At 38.5% G+C, this 27023-nt stretch overlaps 1 protein-coding gene across 1 annotated transcript in view; it reads right to left on the minus strand.

Moving 5' to 3' along the window:
* The window catches only part of LOC133987375 (MICOS complex subunit mic25a-like), an 84111-nt gene that overhangs the window by 21132 nt on the left and 35956 nt on the right, over positions 1 to 27023 (minus strand). The window contains exons 5-7 of the mRNA XM_062426716.1: positions 25495 to 25578; positions 14964 to 15034; positions 1953 to 2088 (exon numbers count right to left, since the gene is read on the minus strand). Coding sequence (XP_062282700.1) covers positions 1953 to 2088; positions 14964 to 15034; positions 25495 to 25578 — 291 coding nt within the window. The remainder of the gene's footprint in view (positions 1 to 1952; positions 2089 to 14963; positions 15035 to 25494; positions 25579 to 27023) is intronic.

Raw genomic sequence — 27023 nt, forward strand, 5'->3', positions numbered from 1 at the left:
TAAGCAAAGGTGATTATGATTAATTACAGTGTGTTCATGTACCAGGCGGACACATGGGTTTACAGCTAAGCCTATAGCCTACAGGATACAATTAAAAATCTATCTGCAAGTTATTTTCTTTAAATAATAACATGTTATTTTCTTTCAACTGGTCGGCTTAACATGAACGTTCCCAGCTCAAGGCTAATATTAGCTGGCCAGCTACCACCTGTAGCAAACCGTTATCTATCTGTCCATTGTTAATATTAACTTGTTTGCACTGATTTAACATTCAACAACAATAATACAAATCCTACTGTTGTTATTCCGTCATGTGGAATTCATGTGAAATGTTTTATCTGTCCTTTTTCTTCTGCTTGGATCTACACTCATCTCATAAATTGCCTCTACCGACTCCAAATGTCATCTGTTGTGGTGACGGACAACTTTAATCTTTCTGCTTTGCCAGAATTTATATAAAGTTTTTAATCTCTAATTCACAAAGCTTTATGTAATTGATAATTAGGTCCGCCTTGAAATTTTCTAGTCTCACGTCACTGTGTTGTGCTTTTTACAAGGTTAAACATCAATGCAATGTTGTACAATAGATTTCATCAAATCTCACATCACAGTTAAAATGACACCAGAGATGGTGGTTGGAATATCAGGACTCTCAATAGAGATTGGACACATATTTTACTCTTATAACCTCAAAGCAACTTGCTCTTCCATTACTGAATCTCTAGGTGACAATGATGTGACTGCTGGTACAGGAGGATAAAAGTGTATATATAGAGAGAAAAACTGAAAATATGTTGCATGCTGTAACATTTTCAGATTTAAAACCTGTGTTGAAAATACCCATCTCTAGAAGATGTACTCTTATTGTTATAACACAATGTCTAAATGATGTAAATATCTGCATTTAGAGCCTTATATCATCAGCATCACACATAGTTTATCCTTCTCTTTTGCTTTTGATGGAGTCTGGGGTTAAAACTCAATCCAATGCAAAACATCCAAAGCACATAAACAAATTAAGTCTCTGTGAAGATTATGAAATCCTATTTACAGTCAAAAGCAGTCAGAATTTGGTTGTATACACTACTTGAAATTCAATGATGAAACTGCAGACATTATATTGGCGTCTGACTGGGTGACCCTCTCTTGTTTACTTGAATCCTGATTTTTTGCAATTTTGAGTGAGTTTTCTTAAATTCAAAGCCTAATTAAACTTGAATATATACCAAGGGCAATGTTAATGTACTTCAAGTGCACGGTTATATTCAGAAAGTAGCAAAAAATATAATGAATGCTGTCCATATATCTGGTTTGACGTTCAATTTTACTGCTTGTTTTCTGATGACAGCCCGCTTTTCTTCACTTTCTTTGAATTATTTTGTGCCTGTAAACTAAAAAAAAAAACCCAAAAGGCTGAAGGCTGCAGAGACTGAAGACATATTTGACTGTGTTTGGCTTTGAAAAGGTGTCACTTTCAGTATTGGTAGGAAAACAAGTTCGGTAGTGCTGGTGAACTTGGATTTCGTACTTTTACATCAGACATTCACTGTGAAAGCAGTTTCTAATGACAAGACTTTTCTCTGTGTAAAACCTAAAGTGACAGCACTCAAAATCCTATCAATCTAACTGTTTTTTTTTGTTCTTAACTCCCCCAGAATAATCTAAGGAACATGAGAAAAAAATGGATTTCTTTCTTTTACATCAGACAGCAGCGCTCTGAAAATAACAACATATCTCTCCGTGGAAAACTTCAAACGCCACCACTCATACTGGAGTGTTTTGTCCCAAACTTCCCCAAGTGAAGTACAATATGATATTATTATTATCATTATTATTTAGGGTGCTGACACAATAATTGCAATTATACTTCTGTTCCAGACATATTAACTCTAATTCATCTATTTATGAAATCTTCCCTCTCTCTATCTTCCAGATTTTGAGAAAGCGCTCACCTTCTTTGCAGCATTGATACACCGCATGTATTCTTTGGCCAGGTCTGCACACTTGAGGGTCTGCTCTCTGTTCCCCCTGTAACAAGATAAGATCTGGGCCTGCAGGCCAGAACACACCGGGTCGGTGCTGCGTGACCTGCAAAGAGAGACACAAATGTAGAGAAAGATGGAATTATGTTCGGTCTCCACTAGTCACTGACAGTTAGGCTCGCAGAAACATAATGCAGACGGGCTACGATGAAGAAAAAACTATAGTCCATCATGATGTCATCAGGTACCTTAGCTCCTTGGAGATGGAGGAAAAAGTTGCAAAGGAATAATGTTTTAAGCACATTTCTTAGTGGCATACAGGCAGCAACAGGCAGCGGTTTTCAGCATATGATAAACCTGCCTGGCAGCAACCAGGAGACAAACAAAGCTGGGTGACATATCGGAGCGTTTAGCAGCTAAAGAGCCAGATATTTCCCTCAGGAGTTGGTGAAGACAAAACCAAAGTTAAAAGGAGATTGAATATTCGGCTCAAATTCATGAGGTGGCCACAAACATGGTTCAAAATGAATGATAATGTTCACAAAATATGATGTGTCATTGTCGGGTTCACACTGTTCAAGTGACCAAAAATCAGTTATTACCTAACAACAATGTGTAATCATATATAACTTTAAAAACCTTTAATCTGGTGCAGTTAACAGTTAACCACAAGTGCTTGATATCAGAATTTTTTTAATTTCCTAATATCGGTACTGTCATTGGCCCCAAAAATCCAGTATTGGTGTTGCTCTGATCATGTATTGTGGTATGAGTGATGTCAGAACAGGGGTGACCTACACTCAGTACTGTTCCTGAATGCATCCTGTGTAGATAAACATGGTAGCGGTAGCTTTTACTACGCAGTGAGTGTAGACAACTGTTAGCCACGACTAAAAAAAAAAGAGGATGAAAAAACATTTGCGAGGGCCGAGGTCTGATTAAACGAGTCAGGACAAAGACAATTAAAAAACAATTACCATCTAGACTCGCTGCAACCTGTTTAACAACCTATGGTTAGTATAGTACGTGCTTCCTTATAAATCATGCAATTAGTGCTAAATCACATTTAATTGAGTGGGTTGGATCTTCCTGATCAAATACAGCAGAAAAGTGGGCTTTGATAGATTGAATTAGCAGTGCTTAATTTGATATGTGGGCTGTATTATAATTGGTCTCCGACTGTCTATCTGTGTGATTGTTAACTATGACAGGCTTGCTGCCTGGGTGCCTCACTGTAATGGATTCTGACTGAATGAAGCAGAGACAAGCGAGTTATGTACACCCACGCAGGTATAGAAAGCCACGAACATACATTGGTCTCCTCTACACCGCGCCCGTGCGTGCGTACACACTTCCTCCACGAGTAGCATTTAACACCCGATTTAATTGAAAGCCAAATTAAAGGTTCTTTTTTGGGGGGGGCTTTGAATTCCCAAAGGAAAGCTGACCCCAGCGTTTCAATTACAGAATATCCATATCCATAGCACGGCCGCTTTATCATCAGCAACGGTATCAAAGATTGCAGTGACTGAGTTTATCTGAGCTGGGGTGATAGGGGTTAAAGAGGAAAATGAACAGAGATGGAGGGAAAAAAACGCATGAAGAGGAAGGAAGATCAAAAAGACGAAGGAGGAAATAAAGCGTCCATTAGCGCTCTCTCACAAGACCATTTTAAAAACACGACAGCCTATCAGATTACTTTGTCCCCAACCCCCACCACCTCCATTGGTTTATCTTTCCTGTTTAATCGATCTTCTTTCTTTCTTCTCTCCAACTTGGTCTATTTTCTTACTTTTCTTTCAGCCCCCCCCCTCCCCCATTTTTCTTTCTCTCCTCTCATCACATTAACAACATAGAGAGGACGACACCAAAGCGCGCCATCTTTATCTCTCCCCTCTCTGTTCGAGGCCGCCGAAGATAAGGAACTCTCCTTTAATTTGAAATAAATGGCCTTCATCAGGGAAGCCGAAGCCTCCTGATAGCGCTGCGTGGTTTATTAAAGGCACTTGAAGCAGAAAATTGGTTCAGCCGCGGCAAAAGCTAAAGCTCTGTCCACATGCTACACCAAATTGAAGGTGAGGTCTTAAATCAACAATATTAACTGAGCCGCTTACCGAAAAATAAATAAATAAAAATAAAGAGAGAGAGGGAGAGAGGGGGAAGAACGAGGTAAAGCTCCGTCCCTGACAGCCTGTCGAGCCACGTACAGGGTTGTTGTTGCTGTTCATGTGTGTGTGTGTGTGTGTGCTGTTAAAGCGTTGAAATGTGTGTAGGAGCGCTCCTTTTTGGGAGACTTCTCTACGCGTCTGTGAGCTGTAAATACGACAAAACATAAACAGTAAGATTAGTTGGTTAATTAATGGCGCTGCCCATTATTTTTAATCTCCGGCAAACGGAGGCGGAGGCGGAAGAAACGTGGAGGCCTCAGACTTCTGGACCGCGCAGACCAGCTTACGGAGACGGAAGAAGGAGGGAAATGAAAGAGCAGAAATTGGAAAATGGGAGACGACACACACACACACACAAAAAACACACACACACAAAAAACACACACACACACACATACACACACACACACTGATGACTACAAATGCTTCTGGCAAAGCTACGAGACTGATAGGAAGATGCTTTTATCGCCTCTGTTTTTTGTGTTTTAGTTAATAGCTTTGGCTACACATGTGAAGCAGTTTGTCCTACATGCCATTTTATTTCTGTCCTGTCAACTACAAAGCATCGGTATCTCTACTGTGTTTCAGGCGAGTAATTAGAAAATCATGTTAACATCTCAGACAAAATAGTGCCTGAGGAAGAAGAAAAATGAAAGGAATCTAATATTGTGGCTGACTGTGAGGGATACAATACAAAACCCAAGTCTAAGACATCTTGCTTACATGTTTTATTACAAATTTTGACTGTAGTGTGTTGTTTCATTTTAAAATAATGCCACGTCTGTGTGGGCAGAAAGCACCGCAGAAGTACTGTAGCTTTCGATGTCAATGTTTAATTATTAGGCTTTGGGGGAAATAAATAAATGTTGCACAAAAACTCAGAGCAGCAGCAGCAGCTAAATACCCGACTACATGCCTCATTATGGCATTATAGCAAATTCTGTCAATAAAGCATCTTGATGAACAAGATGTGCGCTACGTGCTTATTCAATAAATCATTATTTAACAACCTTGCAGCTTAAACTTATTCTTACAATTATTACAATATTTATTAAACACAATGTTGTTTCCTACATTTCTCCAAAAATGAAAGAAAGTAATCTCTGCACACCTGAGTAGTGGCAGGTGCGTAGGAGGAAAGTGCAATCAAAAAATGAAAAAAAAGCTCCTTCACACTGTCTCACTCACTTATGTTTGTTTTATGAAGTTACTGCAGTGATTTGGTTCATCAGGCATATCACAGGCAGCATTACCGCACGTCAATATATACATACAATCAACCAATGAGAAGACTAGAAAAGATCACTGTCTAAATGATTAATTGAGCACCTGGGTTAATACAAATAGTGTATGTCACATGTAAGATGATAGAACGGAAATGATAAAGAATAGAAAACTAGTACAATACAACAATAGATAAACAGTACAATTAAGGATATGATGTCACTTTATCAATAAATACGACATCTATAGGACCAGTCCACCAAAAGGGGTCTAATTCAGCCCCACTGGATAACTTTGTAAAGTGTGAAAATTGCTGAAAAGTAACATTTTTTCAATAAAACACGCTGTTATTCTCACTTATTTTCTCTCGCCATTCACAGCTAAGGCTTCTGATCTTCACGTGGACATCCAGCATGATAACTGACTTGCAACGTTATTCAGATTCGAAGGACAGATTTTTCCTCAGGAGGCTTGGACACATTTTATCAGTATTTCTTACCAGGGTAACCCTAGATGGTTTATTATAGTCAAGTTATAGTATGTATTATATATGTAATACATTATTTATAGGTTATTATGCAAAGGTTTTATTGGTCCTGCCCACTCAAGATCAAATTGGACTGTATGTGGCTCCTGAACTAAAGTGAGTTGGACACGCCTGTATTAAAAAGTGGTAATGCTGCCCGTGATATGCCTGATGAATGTGTGAAAGACCCAAACGTTTCACCAACTTAATTAAACAAACAGCAGTGAGCGAAATAGTGTGTGGGAGCTTTTTTGAAAGCTGAGAGTTACTATGCTGTAATTCGTGCATTTTGTCAGTGACTAAAAGTTATATTTAGATCACATTTAAGAACAAAGGTGCATCTGTGTCCCTGCTAAATTGAATCCCAGGTGGATCTATTTTGTTACTGTCCACATTCAAAAGTCTGTAATCCTTCACTTATGAGTTTCAAGCTCATGTTTATTTGACATTCCAACACAAATTACAGCTAGTCCATTGTTTCTCAACAAAATGTTAAAAATACTTTGACCTTTTGTCTACCTTTACCAACCTTCTGTTTCTGGAGTCTGGGGGGGGGGGGGGGGGTTCTCTTTGCTCTGAGCTGCTTTAGCTTAGACTGACAGGTTTAACATTATTACTGCTATTTTAATACACTCTTCCTGCTGTGACTCTGCGAGTGATATCCTACATTAAAGGTGGAGTGTAAAAATGACAGATTGGTTGTAGTTTTAAGGGGAGTAACGCACCAGAGCTATTTCTTGGCAAAGCAAACTACCTCCTGGACTCACAGAGACAACAAGCCTCCACTATGTTACTCCTGTAAGACAAGAAACAGTTAAAGCACATAACTCACCCTAATCTTACATTTCTGTAAAGTGCTGGGGAAATGTAATTTGCTGAGAAAATGTTTAAACCGCGGTGTAGAGGGAAATAAGTAGAGGAGCTATTCTCATTCTCCCTTAAGAACCTTGATGCTCTGCAGAAAAATGCAAGACAGTGAGGTAAACAGGTCCATCCTTATCTAGTGAGGCAGGAAATGGCATTTGACATGTTGGAGGGTCAGAATTCCTGAACAGACTACTTTACCATTACCGGTTTGATTAATACTGGTGGGGTAAAGAGAAAAAGAGAGATGATAACAAGGGAGAAAGAGGGGGGGGGGCGGGAGAGGTGAAGAGGAAAACAGCGAGACAGACAGCGTTGCCTCTTATCTTTACCTTATAGCTTGTATGCACCTGCACCTTGACAGCTTTTCAATTGACTGAGGGCACACATCCTCTCTCCCCCCCCCATATCTTAAATCGTGCTCTTTCACTCGTTCTCTCCCCAATCTCTCCATTCCTATCGCACCTGCGACCAGGCGGAGAGAGGGTCCTATACGTACTAGTTCTCAGACTTCACTTTGTCTCTTGTAAATACTGAAGTGGACGTAGAGTACTTCATTCCCCTCAATGCCTCTCGCTCTTACTCACGCCGGATATGTGAATTTACTTTCTTCAAAGATTGACACAGCTCTGTAGTAAGATACAATAAATATATATATATATATATATATATTCTATGAATCTGAACATTTCCATGACCTTCAAAATGTTATTTGTTGAAGAGTCGGTTTATTTTGCAGCTCTGAAAAGTAGCGAATTGGTAAAGAGGCTGCTTTCTACAACATGGTTATTTTTTCTATTCCATATATTTCATTTAACCCATTACCATATTTTAACTAATTCCTTATAATCTGCTTAATTATTGCTTCCCTTATTAAAAGTAAGAAGTGAGAATCTTTCTTCTTAATCTCTTCTGGTATGTTTCCAAGAAACAGGACTATTGGGTTTTTATTTAGAGGAATATCAAATATGTTTTAACAGTTCTCTAATTGAATTTTCTCAGAAGCCACTTACAGCTTTACATGACCAGAATGTATGACTGTGGTTTGCCATCTGCTCACCGCATTATTCTCTCCAACATCTTGGAGTTACATTTTCTTTATACTTAACTTTGAATTTATTCAGTGTCTTAAAATATTGAATTAGAATCTTCTATGACTTCTTTCCCAAAGTTTGACTAAGTTGTTTCATGTGTGTTTTTGCACATTTGTTGCCAGTCAGCTGTGGAGATATACTGCATCAGTTCATTTTCCACTCATTCTTATAATGTACATTGACATTCATTTGTTTATCTTAATGTTTATCTTATATTATTTTAACCATATTAGTTAAGAATGGATTCCAGCCCAGTCATACATCTTAATATACATCAGTGGAAATATATCTTGAATGGAAATAGATATCCTTATTGACTTATCGTACAATAACAAAATTGTCAACATCATCATATCTATATGTCGACTTATCGTATGACACATGGCCTTGACACATTTTTTTTTACCTCAATATTGCCACACTGAACGTTAGCAGCTAAGATGCTATTCATGTCACATTGGCTAAGCAAGTAGTGTCCTCCATTCCTCACTGTGCTATTATATCATAATTATATCAGTGGTTTAAAATGATCTTCAAATGACAATAATATTGTTTATCGCGATTATTTCTAAGAAAATATATCGTCCAACAAAAGTAGTTATTGTGACAGGCCTATATCCAAGGAGGGCTGAATCAAGTACACCTGGACTTGAATATTGAATATTGTATATATACACACAAACACACAACATATAACTCAGCTTTCTCTTATTCATGAGAAGAGCTTGGAAAAGTTTGCCTGGTTAGATTCAGGAAATGCTTGAAATACAGCAGTCATAACATGTCATGGTCTGTGTTAACATGAAGAATATCTTGTAATAAGCTAATACTTCTGACAGCTGTAAATAAAAGCAGATGACAGTCCACTTGATAATGTCAGCAACGTACCTGCTTTAACATTATTTCCCCTTGCCGTTGAAACCAGTTTGCTATGTAAGTGTTCTCAGTAAAACAGCCAGGTGGAAACTCAGTGGCTTGTAATGTACACATTTGAAATTGAACTGGGTCAGAATTCAGTGAAGCACACATCTTGTTTTTGTCAAGCTTTTCTCTTAGAGCGCAGCCAACAACAACTGCAGAGTAGTCTATTTTGTAACTTGCAGTCTGGACTTGGCTTGTCGTTCTTATCACTGATTGATCTCTGAGGCTGGTATCCTCTCACACAGACAGGGAGGATCTGACAAAGACTGCCTAGTAACACTAGAACTGCCACGGGCTAAAATTTACCTGTGGAAGCTTTTCAACTGAACGTCATTATGCTTTAATAAAATATCAATGTCCCCCAATCTTTGACTTCTCCTAAAATAATATTGTGAAACACCTGTTGTTAATAATAGTGATAACGAAACCAGATTAAAAACACAAGCATTTACACCTATAACCACATCTAGGTAAAATGTACCTGTATATGAAATATACATATTACACAGTATATAGGCAATATATATATATTGCGTGGTTTATGTTTGAACCTACTAAGTTGCTAGGCAACAGCATCCATTGGAGTGTGTGATATGAAAACTACATGAAGTCATTATTATCTCAGATCAACTCTGACTGTCTAGTCACAACCAGGTAAAGAATCATAAGCAGCCCCTGGTGTTAAAGCATTTATGACATTTGTCTGAACAATATAAGTGGGAGATATATCAGTATATATTTAAAATTATACCTGGCGCTGTGATGAAGATTACAGCTGTAGGCTCAACTCACTTTTGAAGTTATATTTCGAATCAATCACAAACCTTGCAAACCCTGTGAGTTGGGACGGCTTATCACCCGACGCTGCAGCTCCCCTCGAATTTGCAGAACTTTATAGTGAGTTTCAGTTCATTGATTATTTGTCCGTCTGCAACTTTACTGGGTTTTTTCAATCTCACTGCTCTCATAGTATCGTTTTAGAGCTGCTTACAGCTGCTCACACCTCTAAAACCCTACACTGTACACCACCTGCTCAGCACCAGACGGCAAACAGACATAGTAAGCGTCTAGTTAGAGGACAGAGTGGAGCATTTAAAAGCTAAAGAGCCAGATATGGTTGTCAGGTTTTACCAGAGATAAAACAGATTGATTATTGGACTTAACATTCACTAGGTAGACAGAAGCATGACTCCAAACATATTATAATACTGCTCTATAGCTGCCAGACATTTAAATGAGCTAGCTATTTGCTAGCAAAATGTGGCCATGTGAACTAAATTGGTGATGATATGTCAATGTTGTGTTCATTACTCATTTCAGCTGCCTCCACCTGGCCAATAAAATCAGTTACTACCAGTCTAAAATTAATATTATTTTATTATGATATATATATATATATATATATATATACTTATTATAATATATGTTATCATTCTTGGTGAGTTTAGACAACCAACTATACTGTACAGTACAGTATATATGAATAATGAGTTAAATTAACTTTGTATTCTTATTAACTGCACTGATGGATACAATTCAATGTAAGTTTGAAGGTTTGGACAATGCAAAGATAGACAGAGACGAAGAGAATGGATAGTGGAAGTTACTGAGGTTGTTCTATCATGCCCCATTGAGTTTGATGTTTTAGAGTACTACAATTTGCAGTCAATCTCACTATGTTTCTCTCACTCTCTCTCTTACACACACACACACACTTTCTCTCACTCTCCTCTCTTACACACACACACACACACACAAGGGATGATGACACATTGGCCATGTGCTCTCCGGTTCATTCAAACCCCCAGAGTTCTGGCAGCCAAAGCCCTTTTTGCTCCAAGGATTAAACTGTGGATTAACACATCACACACACTCATACACATATGCATATGCATATATACACACACACACACACACACACACACACACACACACACACACACACACACACACACACACACACACACACACACACACACACACACACACACACACACACACACACACACACACACACACACACACACACACACACACACACACACACACACACACTTGTACAAAACACAGAATGACACAGACAGTGCAGCCAGGAGGTTTTTGGAGTCAACCACATCTTATTTTACACTAGCTTTGTTCTCAAGCTCAGCACAGAGAGAAACTTCACGCAAAAAAAAAGTTTAAAACATAAAACCAGAGTCTGTCTGAAGTTTCCCACAGACTACTCAATGGTTCTGATATCTGAAAGGTCTGAACATGGCAATCTCTGCTGCTTTTCATACATAAATGATTTAGCATGTCGGTTACTCTCAGATCTTCACCTCTCTCTTATAAAACTCCAGCTGAATTTTATGATTTCAAGACAACACTCACCTAAGCTGAACTGGATACAGCTGAATCTCACACAATATACATATATTTCATTTGTTTTGAGAAGAGAAGAGAACACTTTTTCTGTAGCTGGCAATTTCTGTAGTTACTGTGACTTGCATTTGGCCTGATTCACTCACATATGAACACCATTCATCCAATAAAACAGCTGGACAATGCTCTAATCTCACTGATCAATTTCCAAAAAGATCCTGCTGTGATGAAAATTACATTTGAATTTTATATGCCAAAACAATCACTAGAGCCAGAATACTGAGAGATCCTATTTTTCGTTTTTTGGAGTCCTGCTACTCTAGGTAATACAATGCATGGTTTCCCTCAGTAAGCAAGTAGGAATTTACTGAATAATGCACCTACAAACAACAGTGTAGCTGGGTTACATAGCTGAAATGTAAGGAGTCAGTAATGCATTTAATACAACTATCTGCGGACAAGATGTTCACATTTGTTATGATTCAAAGATTCAAGAATCTATGAATATGCAAATATTTGTCATTTTGGAAGTTTAACTGCTTGATGTCTCTTACTTCACTGTAAAGTCCATTCTCAGTGTTTGTGCACTGGACACTTTAAGTTTCCACTTCACACGTGTGTAAATTGAATATTGGACCAGAATTGTCTCCAAACTATTTGAGATGTCACAAATTCTGCTTGTCGGGCCGCCCCCTTAAAATTGGATTTTCAATGAGCTCAAAGAAACTTTCCACTTTCTGAAGATAAATGTGAAAACAGTCTCCTAGTGTCAAACGCTCTCATTCATCATTCTGCACAGTGAAGCTCAGACATACAGAGAAGTTTTAAGATATATAAAATAAGATTTACATATAAAAATACTCTACTTTAAATAAGTATTTGTGTTTGGTATGGTTTTCAAATATGTAATATTGGATCATTTTCCTCAATAAATAAACAAAGAAGTGTGAGGTTTTTGACTCAATTGTTTAATTGATGTCTCTTTATCTAGTTTTAGGTTTAGGGTTACTGTTAGGGTTAATGTTTTAGGTCATATTTATGCAGAAATAGAGCAAATTCTAAAGGGTTCACAAACTACATATTCACATCAACTGTAGGGTGGGGCATGTATCATATGTAAGGTCGCAGTGTCATTTATTCAGTAGTATTATGTTGGTATATATATTTACAGCATTGGTGGGCTCCAGAAGAAGATATAACCTCTGCTGTATACAGATCCACAACCAACCCACCCCTGTTTACTTTGAATATTTTGTCACCAAACACACAGATACACTCTTCACCTCACACTTTAATCCACTCATTAAAGTAACACTACTGAATTCCCCGGAGGTTAGGGTTAGATTGGATTACAGAATGAAAGGGAGAGTAATCCACTCTCTAAAACCTGTAAAAGAGGCATATAATTGACCATAAAGGTATTGTAGGAAGCGTGGATCGTTTCATCTTCTCTGATAAACACTCATGGATTTAGAATACCCCCTTTTTCCCCTTACGGTACACACATACACACACACACACACTCACACACACACACACACACACACACACACACAAACACACACACACAAACACACACACACATACACACCATCCCAACAAGCAGAGGATTAGAGGTATTACTGTACAGTATTCCCCAGAGGTAAGATCACCTGGTCTTCAGCATCACAAGACATCAAAAACACGTTGGCAGAGCTGCAAATCTGAATGTACTGCGGATCTCATATTTCTAAGCTGCTGATAACAGCGTTCAGTCGCTCCAGATTACCATGTAATAGGTGAATTAACTACACGGCTGGCTCACAATGAGCTGCGTATGTACAGTACAGTCGGTACGTGTGAGCATGGGGGAAAGCCCAAAGTGTGTTATTCTCAATGGGCATGAGACTGAAGTGCAGAGTTTTGTATGTAAATGGAGTCAAAGAGGTGATCTATTAGTTTTGTATTCTTCCAAGTTGAATTAACTGACTGAACATCCCTGTTTAAAATTCACAATCTTTTGTATTTTGGAATAAATGTTATTGATTGGTTCTCATTTTCTCAACTCATCTAACCATAATGTCATTTTTAAATAATATTTCTGGTTGATAACACCTTCTTCTTTCTGTACTTTTGGAAAACACTGTACTCAACAAAGTAATTGCTGAAATTGGAGGACATGCTACAATAATGTCCAGCAAGCACAAACCTTTATGCTGATTATCTAAACCTCTGTATTTGTGAGTGACACGTGGACAAGTTTTGACTATCTCTGTCTCCTTCATGGGTAAGTTGGAACATAAGCTCAACAGAAGAATGTCCATGTCCTAGCAGCTTAGCAGATGAAAATGGATGGATTTATGTTTTGGAGTAAAGCTGAAAAGAGTCGGTAATAAATCCTCATGGCACAGAAAAACTGCACAACAACAGCAACTATAATAGGTCGAAGGTGAACCAAGAAGTCTGTCAACTGTGACGGATCTTTACAACTAGGGCCTGACTCATACTGGATTTTTGGGACTGATGCCGATACTGATATCAGGGAGTAAAATAATTCCAATATCGATATATTGGGTGACAATATATGTACAGAATATACATAGATAAAACATTTTTGTAATGATGCCTCAAATCTAATGAATGTATGATATTTTACAGTTTAACAATACATTATTATTATTGTATAAAATGACATCAGTGCACTGAAACAGCAAACTTCTCTGGGAATGTAATTATTAGAATTAGCTATTAATTTAAAAAAACATGCGGAACAAACAAAACACATAACAACAACATATGCATATATTAAACTTGAATAAAGAAATGTCGACACATATTGGACAACATATATACCAATACATCTGTGATAGGTCAATATCGGCCGATAATATCAGCTGACTGATATATCAGGTCAGGCTTTACTTACAACAGGACTCTTTTAACTGTTTGTCTTTATTTTCTATAGCAGGTGAGTTTGGCTAACCTAGTGGTTGGTTTAAAACCTGTATGAGCTTCTGACTCACCCAGCTGGACTTCTGTTTCAGCACTGCATCCACTTGTTGACTAAAAAGTTCTTATCATCATTAGGACAGATGCACAAAATTCCAAAAACAAGATTCAGGATGTAGTAAAGCAGGATTTTCATTTTTACATATATATGATTTTTTTTTTTCTTGTCAAATTTGAATTTTAAATTTAACATCAGAAACACACAAAATCTCTTCTCAAGCTAAAACCTACCCTCAGCAATAAGGACATCCAGAAGGACATGAAGTATTTTGTGGTGTTTATTATTATTTTGTTCCACCCATAAACACATAAGTTTAACTTCTGTGAGCTGTGCTGATGAGATTTATCGCGGGGGGAAAAAGCCCGTTTGCTGGTGTGAGACAAAATTTCACAGCAAGTCAAGGCCAGGTCTCTAATTTGAATTACAGTAGGGTGTTTTACAGACTGCACTGCAGTGGCAATAATTAGCTACCTTTTCCCTAGCTGTGGCTCATTACAAGTCCACAGTGAGAGGCGAGGATGGGGAAATAGGGTATTGTTAAACTCGGCTTAATTAAAGCAGCCAATTAAAACACTTATCACATTAGTCAGGTTTGCTCTGGAGAATGCACGCATTTAACTGGTTAAAAAAAAAAAGAGAGAGAAAAGGAGCAGATCCCTATCTATCGCTGCTTATTAGTCTGCTGTGTGCATGCCTATGTAGATGTGTGAGGTGGTGGGTGTGTTTTAGAGGCCCCAAGGAATAATGTGTCCTTACTTTTGGAATCGTAAATTAGTTTGTGTGTGTGTGTGTGTGTGTGTGTGTGTGTGAATGTGTATGTGTGCATCTTACCTCACGTTCACTTCCGTATTGGAGGCAGCTTCGTGGAATTGCTCCTTGCTCGATTGGAATCTCTCCAAATTCTAAAAACACACATGACAACAGAGGAAGACACAAACAGAGAGCATTAGTTAAGAATTGTTGTTTTGCATAGTAAGTAAGTGTGTTTTTATATGTAATGTTTATTCATGGTTTTATATGTTCGCAGCATATATGAGTTTTAGAAGAATCTAGAACTAGATTTTAAGCAGTGGCTTCACGTCTTAAAGCTTTTCATCCAGTTTTGTGGCCACAAACACAACAACAGTTACACCTGAGATCCAACCTGAGACGTGTGATAAACCAAGAGACCCCCCCCCCCCCAAAAAAAAAACCCCATACTTTTACATCCATTTTTGGATTAAATCACTTCTATATGTTGACAACTAGAGCCTGACTGGTACAGGATTTTTGGGGCTGATACCGATATTAGGGAGTGAAAAAATAAAAAATTGATAAATCGGCCAATATATCGTTTATATACAGAATATATAGATAAACACACATTTCTTTTAGCAATGATCCCTCAAATGTGGTTATCAAACTCTTACTCTGACAAAGATATGTAATGGAGGTATGATATTTTATAGTTCATACAGATATTCTACAGACATATGCCCACAAAAAAAAAAAAACTTCACTGGGAATTTCATAATTATAAAAAACTATATATTTAAAGGTAGGGTTGGTAATGTTGGAAATCTAGCAAGATTTGAAAATAGCACCTCCTCCTGCCTCCTCTAAGTTCCACCCCGCTGCTCCCCCTCCCGTCAGTGAGTCCGTCCAAGCCACGCCCCCACAAACCGGCAACAGCGACAGGTGAAGACTGTGCACGCGCAAAGTAGGCAGGGAGAGAGGGGGGCGGATGCAGAACTAGACATGAAGGCACTTGATTGGTTTTTGCTTTTTGGTGCGAAGAGCATGGATTGGTCGGAGTTTTATCAGTCCTGTGGCTGCCACAGAGGTCTGATTTCTCCGTTCCTTTTTCTAAAGTCATAATGTATTGATACCTATGATAATAGAAGGACCATTTCACCCAGTATAACAAAAAGTGCTTCTGAACAGGATTACCAACCCTACCTAAAACTTGAATTAAAAAAAAATGAAAAATTCATAAAATACTGCCTATATAACTTTAAAAATAATGAAAAATATATATCGGTGTATACTGGTCAACATATACACCGATATCTGTCACATGCCAATATCAGCCGGTAATAGCAGCTGACCAATATTGGGTGGTCTCTGTTAACAACATATGTTTAATCTTATCCTACACTGTGATAAAACACAAATCCTAATCACTTAAGTCATGAAAAAGTAATCCCATCCTTCTGTCTCTCTTATAAAATCAAACTGATAAGAGTTGATAACATAATAAAGACAGTCCTCACATATGACCAACAGATTTATTTCTGTCCTACATTTCTTCATCTGTCTCTCCCATTTTGGTCTTTTCCATTTTGTGCCATTCAGACTTTTAAAAACCCATAAAGCGAACCACACAGGAGACCTCAGGACCCCAGTTCACTGACATTATTTTCACACTAAACTCGCAGTGTGAAGGAAAAGTTGTGAAGTAGTATTCCAGCCTCTACTAGTGTAACTAAAGCGCAGCAATAATGAGCTGCATTACTCATACATTTTTTAAAGAAATTGTGATTTCTGACTGTGCAGCTTGCCCGGCGAGCACCAAACTCCAGGCAAGCAGGCAGTGGTATTATGATAAAACAAGCAGCTAATCCACAACAACTGCAGCCTCTCCTCGGCTGATCCTCCTAGCTTAGGCCTTCCAGCACCCAGTATCCACCCCAAATATTTAACCAGCAAACTGGACCAGCTGGAGAGGGACGAGAGGGATGACGGGGGAAAGAAGAAGGGAGAAAAAGCTTGAAGGGAGGGTAGAGAGAAATAAAGAAACGAGAAGCGGCAGAGGCAAGAGAATAGAGGTGAACAGGGATTTTTGTCTTTGCTCTGACTATTAAGGGTTGCATTGGGCTCTGTGTGTGTAAGTGTGTGCATGTAAAAGGTATGAAGGTAAAGATGCAGCCCTGCCTGTGATAAAAAATGAACAGATGTACACTTTATTGCTACGACATGGATGTTGAATCTAAATGTATTTGAGTGTGAAAAAAAAAAAAAAAAAGATTACGTAACGCAAAACTACAGCTCCTGATGGCTGAAAATAGAACATTTCTCTCAGGGGAAAAGCAATGGGTGCTGAGCGAGTGACCACAGCTGTCTGATGTATTGTGTCAGATTTTTAAAGCAGTGTGTACGCATTCTGTTGTATGAATCTCAAACATTGTTTTTACTCCCTCAATTAACCCTGAGTGAATTCATTCGTACATCAATACATCTGTCTGCTTCACTAGTCTTTAGACCTATGAGTAAAAAGAACAGCACAGATTTGTATTGGCATTGGTAAGGCTCTATAATAATGCCAGAGCAACTAATATTGAGTTACCTTTCTAGGCAGCTGGATTCACGAGGTCACACGAGAATCCATCTTGTCAGGCTTCAAGTTAACAGTTGTGTCTTCACAGACCCAGCTGCCTCGCAAGGTAAGACAGTGATAGACAGATGATTCATCCAATCACCTGCCAAGTATGTTTTGAAAGTGTCTGCCCCGAAAGCAACGGTTTCCATGGACGGCTTCTCAGATGGTTCTGCGTAACAAACCATCTGGTGCGTCAGGTTAGTCATTATGCACGACCATGCACGACTGTAGATGTATGTAACAGCGTTAATTCATCACATCCAGCTGTTCTGAACCTGTGATATCTCAGTTGCCATCATTAAACATCAAAGGTAATACATGAAAATGTAGTTTACATTTCTGCTTTTGGTTGACATTTTTTCTAATCATAAAACGGATTAAATTGGCTACTAGTTTCTCATTTTTCCATCTACGCAACCAGATTACTTCTGGCCTGAGGTACAGTATGTTTGAGATGTACACAGTCTTAATACATATTAACTGTTTTAAGGATACGTGTTTGTGTTTGAGAAAGTCATTTTGGGGGGTTTGTGTAATTTATACAATACATCTGGCCTCAGGAAGTTTTGTGAACATGAGTAACTCTTGCCAAAAAGACAATAAAGATATAAATAATGTGGTCTAGAGACATGGGCATATTAGAATACATTTCTAGTGTCAGTGTTATTTGTTTTCCTAGATATGAGCAGTAATTTTGGCTTTTTAGCCCAGGATTGCCAACCCAGTCCAGTATCAGCCTAATATGGAAAAATTGAAGTCAATTTCTCTGTAGGATGAATTTTCCTTTTACCTAACTCAGTGGGATGAAGCAATGAGAGTTGCGTCATTGGTTGCCATTGAGACACCGAATTATAGGGTGTTTGCTGAGTTTCTGATCTAGCAGCTGTCATCTGCTGTCTCTTTGGTTTTTTATACTAACACTGTATAGTCACCACCCTACCCTTCCTTCTGCTCAACATAAAGTATTACAGCCAAAATATTGGTGCCTTCAGTCCAAAACGATACAGAAATACATATTAGTTCATCTCACATTGGCGAGAAAGTAAAACATAAATGTTGGCTGTTGCTAGATTATGTTCATTCTCTGCATGCAGGTGTTTACATTTGGCATTAGGTCAGAGGTAGTTTTCAAGATGATGAACCACAAACCACAAAATGAGGAGTTGGCTGAGACTTCTCGCTGTTCATAAATGACCAACAGAGCTGAGGTCGCATTAACCAAATATTTTCCATCATTTTGACAGATTAGAACACTGAGGGCGATATACTACTCCTGTCCAGTTGGTGGCAAGTGTGCATATTAATAAGCTATTGTCTAGTTTAGTCTTTGATCTGATGTGCATGACCTCGTTGTTTAGCTGGCTTTATCCATCACATTGGTATCATTACATACCACTGCAAAATGTCACAGAAGCGGAGCGTCTAAAGTTTCTTTAAAAAGTGGATAAAGAGGGATTGATGCGGTGGAGGATGAAGGACAAGCAAGTAAGACTGATAACGTTTATCAGCCAGCGGAGGCTGATGTTACAGGGCAAGCAAGCAGCAGTGAGGGGGTCAAGAAGACGGTACAAGGCTCAGTAGGAGCAGGAATTGATGTGGCTGAGAATTACGAAGATGGCAAAATGTTTTGTCACAGGTCATTTCTTGTAAATGGTTTGTTCATGTTTTGTAAATTTGCACTGTTCAGATTTGCCTGTTGCCAGTGTTTATGGTGTCGTCTGATCTCAATGAAAAAGAAACAAATATTCTTCTGCTTTGTCCGGTGTTGACGTGAGAAGGGACCACATGGTTGGTGTTTCTGTTCATCTTTACTCTCTATGTCCTTTTAAATGCATGGTCTATAAACTTGTTCTGTATGTTTGTTGTTAAATAATGAAATGAAATGCTATTAAACAAGCCTATTCATTAAAAATGAAACTTAAAATGACAAGTAGATTATGAAATAATTTTTACGACAATACGAAATACACATAGTTGCTTAAGCAGACAAAAAAAAAATCACAAACATTAGTCTGCAGGTGGGTGGCAAAAAAACCCTCAGACACACACATATGCCACTCTTTGATCCAGCTGTTAAAAGGAGCAGTCTTTTAACCCACACATACTCCCACTTCATCTAACCTTTTGGTCTGACCTGATGGTGGCAACGGCATTCACTGAGCAACACAAAAGAATTTTATATGGTGTCATACTATTGACCCTGGACTCTGTGGGGGCCTGTAGGTGTGTGCATTATGTGTGTGCGTGTGCTTGGAAGATGTGTCTGGGTCATATTCTATGCTCTATATGCTTAAATGTACATACTCCCATCTACTTAAGCATTGTTCTTTTGTGTGTATGTCTTGTATTCTTCTCCTGTACTGTAGCCATTCAGGGGTCACGGAGGTCACTAATGGAAAACCTAGTCAGCTAATTGTTCTGACTAACAACTCTGCTAACGTTACAGTATCTGCAACCTAACCGCAAATAAAGTGTTTCTATCCACTAGTCTTTATGCACATGTTCTATTTGTCTATTCTGTTAGTTCTGTTGAGTTACAATATTAATATTTACATAACCAGTGTTGGGGAGTAACTAGTTACATGTAATGGTGTTAAGTAAATTATATTCTGAAATAAATGTAAACATCTGTTACAGTTACTGAGAAAAATGTGCAATTAAATAACAGCTAGTAAACAAAATGTTGGTGATTAAAAACAGATTACATCTGAATGTTCTTTTCAGTAAAAGGTTATGTATGCAAAATATACAGTAACATTCATTCTGTTAGTTTGCATCTTTGAGCTGTGTATGAATGCCTTCATTTGGCATGTTTCTATGTGTCAGCAAAGCCGCTGGGACAAATTTGAGTGCAACACCATCAAGGGTAGGATGGCTTACAAGGGGCTGTCTCTACATCTAGACAGGCTCCATTCATTTGGCAGTTTGTGCTCAAATTGTGAGCATTGCTTTGATTGGTTCTCTTGTCAGCCAATCATACCAATGGTCAATGCTCTAAGCAATCTGAGTCAGCAATGCCTGTGACCAGCCAACCACATTTTCCCCTATTCCAGACCTGCTTCAAATGCTAGCTGATTTAAGCCTGTTTAGATATTTACATTAAGATTGACCACACAGCACATAGGACAGTATTTTTTTTACTTCCAACTCAAATTACATTCCATGGTCCGCTTCATAAATGACATGTCCTGTAATTTCTTTTGAGGAGAAAAAAGTAATGACAGCACCCGTTGTCTGTTCATTTACCAGTCAAAATGTTGCTGTCTTTAAGTAAACAGAGAAACGTGCTATGCATGTCGCCAAAGTAATTAAAATGTAAAAGTAACTTCAAATACTGCAAATAGGAATAGTGCAACAATAGGAAAATATGCGTATTCACTTTCTTGCTGAGAGTTAGATGAGACGATCAATACCACCCTCATATCTATATGGAATATGTAAAGGCGGTGACACCGGCCATCCAAATAACTACCATCCAATCTGCAAACTGTCATGTTCAGCCAAAATCTTAGAAAAGCTCATCCATAATCAAATGCCTCACTTTCCATCTGAGCACTGCAATTTAAACCCCCATCAGTGTGGTTTCAGACCTGGACATGACAACCTGACAGCAGCATGTAAGGTAGTAAATGATATAATTTGTTCTCTGGCTAGGAGGGAGTGTCGTATTGCCCTGTTAATTGATTTGTCAAAAGCATTTGACACAGTATATCACACTCTTCATTTGGCTCAATTGGTTTTGACACAAATGCATGGAACTGGTTTCACAATTATCTTGCTGGCAGAACTCAAGCAGTTGCTGCAGATGGTCACCAAAAGGGGTGCCACAGGGCTCAAAACTTGATCCTATCCTGTTTCCATTGTATGTATGTAAATGATCTTGGCTCATTGGTTTGAAACAGCTCCATTCATTATTATATGTGAACAGTACAGTCATTTATTCATCGTGCCCTCTATTGACAAAGCTTTGTCTAATATAAAGTCAGATCTTTTTGCTATTCAAAAGGCCATGATTAAACTTAGATTTTTACGAAGTACAGATAAGACTAATTACATGCTCTTCACCAGATCCCAAATGTAAAAAATCCTCTAAATTGTACTATAAGTATACAACATCTGGAGCTCATATTAAAAAAGCCCAATGCTATAAGTACATGGGTATCTGGTTAGATCTCATTTGTTTAATCTGTACAGAAATATGTAATAAGCACAAGTTATGTGTTGTATTTTAAAGAGGGGTAATGTACCAGACTATTTCTTTGGCAGGAGAAATGACTTATTGGAATCTCTGCTGGTGGCCTGGCAGACACCAGAAAGTTGCTGCTTCTGGGTTTTGCCCTTCAGACTTTCTTCAGCACCACTGCGAACTAAACACTGTCTGTCCTTATCATACAGGCTGAAGTTCTCAACACAAGTTTGTTCACCTTGTGTCTTGGTGTCACTACAAGTTCAGCTCAAGTTCAGTGTCAAAATCAGTTGTCATATTCGTCTGTGTTACAGCTGCCTTCATCTGAAATCAAATGCAGCTGGTTGGAGAATACTTATAGAGTGTGTACCACTGTTGAAAATTGTACACAAGCACTTTTTTTATTTTGCTCCGGCAAGATAATGAGGCAACTGCAATGCTAGCCACAACTCTGCAATGTTTTGTAACGTTAACTTATTATGAAACTCATATCTTCATCTCCAGATGGGTGCAGCCTCAGTGGAAATGCTGCTAACAAGCTAAACTAATAAGCAGATCCGAAGCACTTGCTGCAGCATATTGAGCAGATAGCTCCTCACAGGATGAAAGCGTTTAACTTTGACTCGGGCTACATAGGGCCCAGAGTGTATGCATTTCCATAAGAAAATGCAACACAGCAGAAAAGTGGAGTTTTTTAATACAGTATTTACAAGAAAAAAAAACTCTTGGTAGATTCTGAATCTGATCAGAAGGCTGACTTTGCTCGATTGATTGCACAACAAGCGAATGTCATTAACACACACACATATATGTTGTCAGTGTGTGCATGTATATGAATAAGATATAATTTGCGAACATGTGCAAATGCTTATACTGCATGTATGTATGTGTGCTATCTTAAATAAGTCCTGTGCCTCTCTGTTTGGCCAGAAATATTATAGATACTGCCATGGCGTTATTTGGAGTAAAGCTGTGTGTGTGTGTGTGTTTTTTTATGTTTAGTGTGCGGATATTTCTGGTGCACTACGAGGAGGCCCCTGCTGACAGCATGTCAAGCAACCTGTCAGACTTAGAGGAGGATTATTATCTCCTTCTGTACGCTCTATTTCCACCAGCTTCAAACTATACTCTACTATGACAGGAGTATGTGTGTGTGTGTGTGTGTGTGTGTGTGTGTGTGTGTGTGTGTGTGTGTGTGTGTGAGAGACAGAGAGAGAATGAGAGAGCATGAGAAAGACTGTGAGGGAGACAAACTAGAGGAGGAAAAGAATTAGGATGGTATTAAACTAAGAAAAGATATGGTCCACCTCATTTAAATGTTACTACTTGTTTTCTTGAATATTGTTAAGCGTGTTTTTTTTTTAAGAAATTGCAAGGCAGGTGTGTTTCTGTGGGTGGATGGATGGTTAGATTAGGTTGATGATCAAACAAGTAGACTTTTGGATTGTTTAAAAAGTACAAGACTGAACTATACATCCTATTTTTTTTAGGACTGTATTTCAATCCAACATAATTTCTAACTTTCATCAAAAAAAAAAATCAATTCTCACTATTTTTTTGGCAGTTTTTTTCTTTCATCCAACAGAGAACAGTCACATTTTATTCAAGAAGACTGGTTCAAAATGTTTTCCATCCTGAGTGAGTTTGTCTGTTGATTCTTTGGTGGTTTTCTCAGGAACTACAGCTGAAATTACAAACTTTTCTTCCAACCTTGTCAAATTTTTTATGTTAGGAGTTTTATGTTACATCCCAAACCTGGACGTATGTTCACGCGCGGGGTGAGACAACATCGACATAAGCCTGGCTCAGTTTTAGCTTGACTCAGAAAATTAAAACCTCGAAAATGGAGCGTTTTGAACAGTTTGAACAGTTCAAACAGACAAAAACTTTGGCATTATATGGCTTCTGGCGCAGTCTGCAAACACCCTGCGCCCTGCAGATAGACACTACGTTCTCGCCTTACCACATACAGTACGTGTGCATCTGAATATACAGCATGCACGCACACACACACGTACAATCTCTCTCTTTTTCTCTATCTGTCTGTCTCTCTGTCACGCAAACACACACATAGAGTTCTGTCTACTAACATCTTAAGCCCAACAGTAAACACAGCTTGTGCCACCCGTATGCCAGCCTGCCAGTCTTCTATTCCCTCTGCAAACCCAACCTGTTACTAATGAGGCTAACACAAATAGCCAGGCATCTGACACCAAGACCCGTGCTTGTGTGTGTGTGGGTGTGTGTATGTATGTGTGTGTAAAGCCAACTCATATTGAGGTAATAAATGTTTATTTATGCTGTCTGCATGGTTATTAGATTACAGATTTTGTGCTACGACGATGTAAAGCTGTGTGTGTTTTGTCCATCTGTTTGTTTATTTAAACTAAACAGCCGCAGAAATAAGGTAGAAAGAGGAAGAGAACAACAACAAAAAAAGAAAGACAAAGAAACTCTTTCTTGTCTCCCTTTTTTCTACGGATTGGACGCGCCTAATTTATAAAAAAAAACCCAAACTTCAGATTTAACCAAACAGAAAAAAGCCTATTGCTCGAGTCAGTGGCTACCAAGTACTCTATCCGCTTATGTTAGCTTATGGCAGACTTTAAACATAACCTCTACTTACACACACACACACACATTTTTTAAAAACTAGCAGGCTATGGTAAGTTTTATTCTAAACTCAGTATGAGATTTTCTATCTTGCTTTCATAATAGCAATCAGGAATAACCACATGATTAAATTCCAATGAATTATTTCCTAACTGAACATGTGAATGAAAGGCTTAGTGAGTGACTTATGCAGTTGCTCAGCTACAAATGAATGGACAACAGGGGGGGGCAGCTGAAGCATTGTAGTGATGGTGCTCCGATGTTACGGTCGGCCCATGCGACTCCATCTGCTTCCATTACTCCCTTTGGAGGACGGGCTGCGGATTCGCCACGGTAAACAGAACATAATACTTAGATTTTACACATAAAGTCCTGTAAAGGTCTTCTTCATCGGAGAGAATGGAGGAGTGCTTTCCCCCCCAGAGAGCCCGTGTAAAGGTCCTTCTTGTGTGGCGCCCGGTGAGGTTGAAACTTAAATCGAGACCAGCGGCTTCCACACCTTTTTCTGCCTGGTAAATGTCAGACAGACAGATGAAAGGGAATGAAAGGGCTTGTAAGGGCTCTCTGGAGATGCTCAGGCTGGCTAAAATCCATGCCCCCTTTTGAATTACATTTACAGACACACCTAGCAAGACCAGATTCTTGTCTATACTGTACTTTCCTTCTTATTATTATCTTTTGTGGCAGCTAGCTCACTTTAGACATGTTCGCATATGTACACACAAGTATTTAACTTCAGCTTTAATAAGATATCATTGTACTGAGTTGTCTTGATTTAATGCAAAATTACTAACAGTACCAACAAGTGTCCTATTTGAAAATGTTTCAGAAAAGATGAAAAGAAGAGAAAAAGAAAGAATTGTGGTAGTCAACCACAATTTTGATGCAATTGTCACCGCCATTGTACTTTTTAGTATTGTTGGACCAGAATCACGCTGCTCATGTAGCAACACCTAATAATGGTGTCCAACACAGGCCATTTATATTCATTCATTTTCTGTCATGCTGATGCGCCTGAGTGAATATGCACAATTATTGTGTGTGTTATGTGTGTGTTTTGTTTGTGTGTTTAGTATTTGCAACTTTGGGCGTCTGTGAAAGCCTCTAATGAGGTTTCTGAGTGCCTCTGTGTGTGCGAGAGTGTGTGTGTGTGTGTGTGTGTGTGTGTGTGTGTGTGTGTGTGTGTGTGCGTGCAAATGTTGTACCCTCTTCTCCAGTTGTGCCAGCTGCTCCTTGTAGAAGGCATCCAGCGCTTTCAGCTGTGAGTCTTTCCTCTGTAGCTGCTGAGCCTGCAAGACACACGCACGCACACACACACACGCACACACACGCACACACACGCACACACACGCACACACACACAGAGAGGTGGATTAAACACTGTGAAATGCCGCATTTTCCTACACTGCAGAGTAGGAGATTGGGGAAGTCTACAGCAGTAGTACTTTGCTTTTTGTTCTTTTTCATAAAATAAGTCAATTTAATTTAATCTTATTTAAATTTCAGTTATAATATTCTATTATATTACTCAAATATGATACAATATGGCAGCAGTTCTCAACCTCGGGGTAGAGACACTCACAAGTGTCAAATTTGAATTGAAGTCAAGTGTGTGAGGTCAGAAGATTATTAACAGGATAGGAAAGGAGAGAAAAACAAAATAGTTCTGTTAAACAAAATGAAGACTTCCTCTAGTCTTTGTCCCACCAACATTACATCCTCTACATTCCTTTCACATTAGACGACTGTCCAGCTGTCTCAGAACACACACAACTGTCATTCCTAAACAAGCACAAACCATTAGTTCTCCAAGATAGATTGCTTATTAAATATGCCACTTATAAACTGTATATTAAGAAAATGTAAAGATTTTTAGATTCAGTATTTATCATAAGATAGAAATAACAGATTAATTTGAATGGTCAGTTTTACCAAAAGAAAAAAAAGAAAGATAATGAGTATCAAATTCCTGGAGCTCCAACATCAGTTCAACATATGGCAAATATAACTTCTAAATCATGTTTCTGCAGTTGTTGAGGGGAAAAAACAATATTTATATTAGATTAAACATGTGAGACACTAAAAAAACAACAACTGAATTTTCTACACAGGTTTCCTGAAGAAGATGTCAAAAAGGTTCCAAAGAGGTCACAGCAGACTGGTAGAGGAAAGCGTTGGCTGAGGTAAGTTTTAGGATTTAATGAGACAAAAAAAAAGGCCACGATTTTGTGGATGTGTCAGCCATCGTCCTGGAGATCTAATTATATTTTTTCTTCATAGGTCCATCTGTGGAACACGCAAGAGTGGCGCAAAGTTAAAGTATCAAAGGCTGTAATATTGCAACCCTAAATGTCTGGTCTGTAAATTATTTAAATGCTTGAGACAATTTATCTTTCAGTGAGCTAATTGAGACCAAGAACTACTGTTTCAGTCGTGGGTATCCATTCTTCACCGTTATTAATGATTCATTTACTTCCCACGTCATAATAATAGAAAGATGCTTGAAACTCTGGAATATAAGTGAAATCTTGAGACCGAAACTACCTGAACAAATGGTCCAACACAAGCACTCTTTTGTCCATGATGTGTACAAGTGTAGTACAGCACCCTACCATAGAAAAAAGGCACGCCACAACCCTCAAATTACAGTTCTCTGAAAATCTTCGATTTTCAACGAGCCACCCACCCATCCATTGTACCTGCTTTTGTGGCGGCACGGAAAATCACAGCGCAC

Source organism: Scomber scombrus, chromosome 10, assembly GCF_963691925.1.
Source record: "Scomber scombrus chromosome 10, fScoSco1.1, whole genome shotgun sequence".
Taxonomy (NCBI): Eukaryota; Metazoa; Chordata; class Actinopteri; order Scombriformes; family Scombridae; genus Scomber; species Scomber scombrus.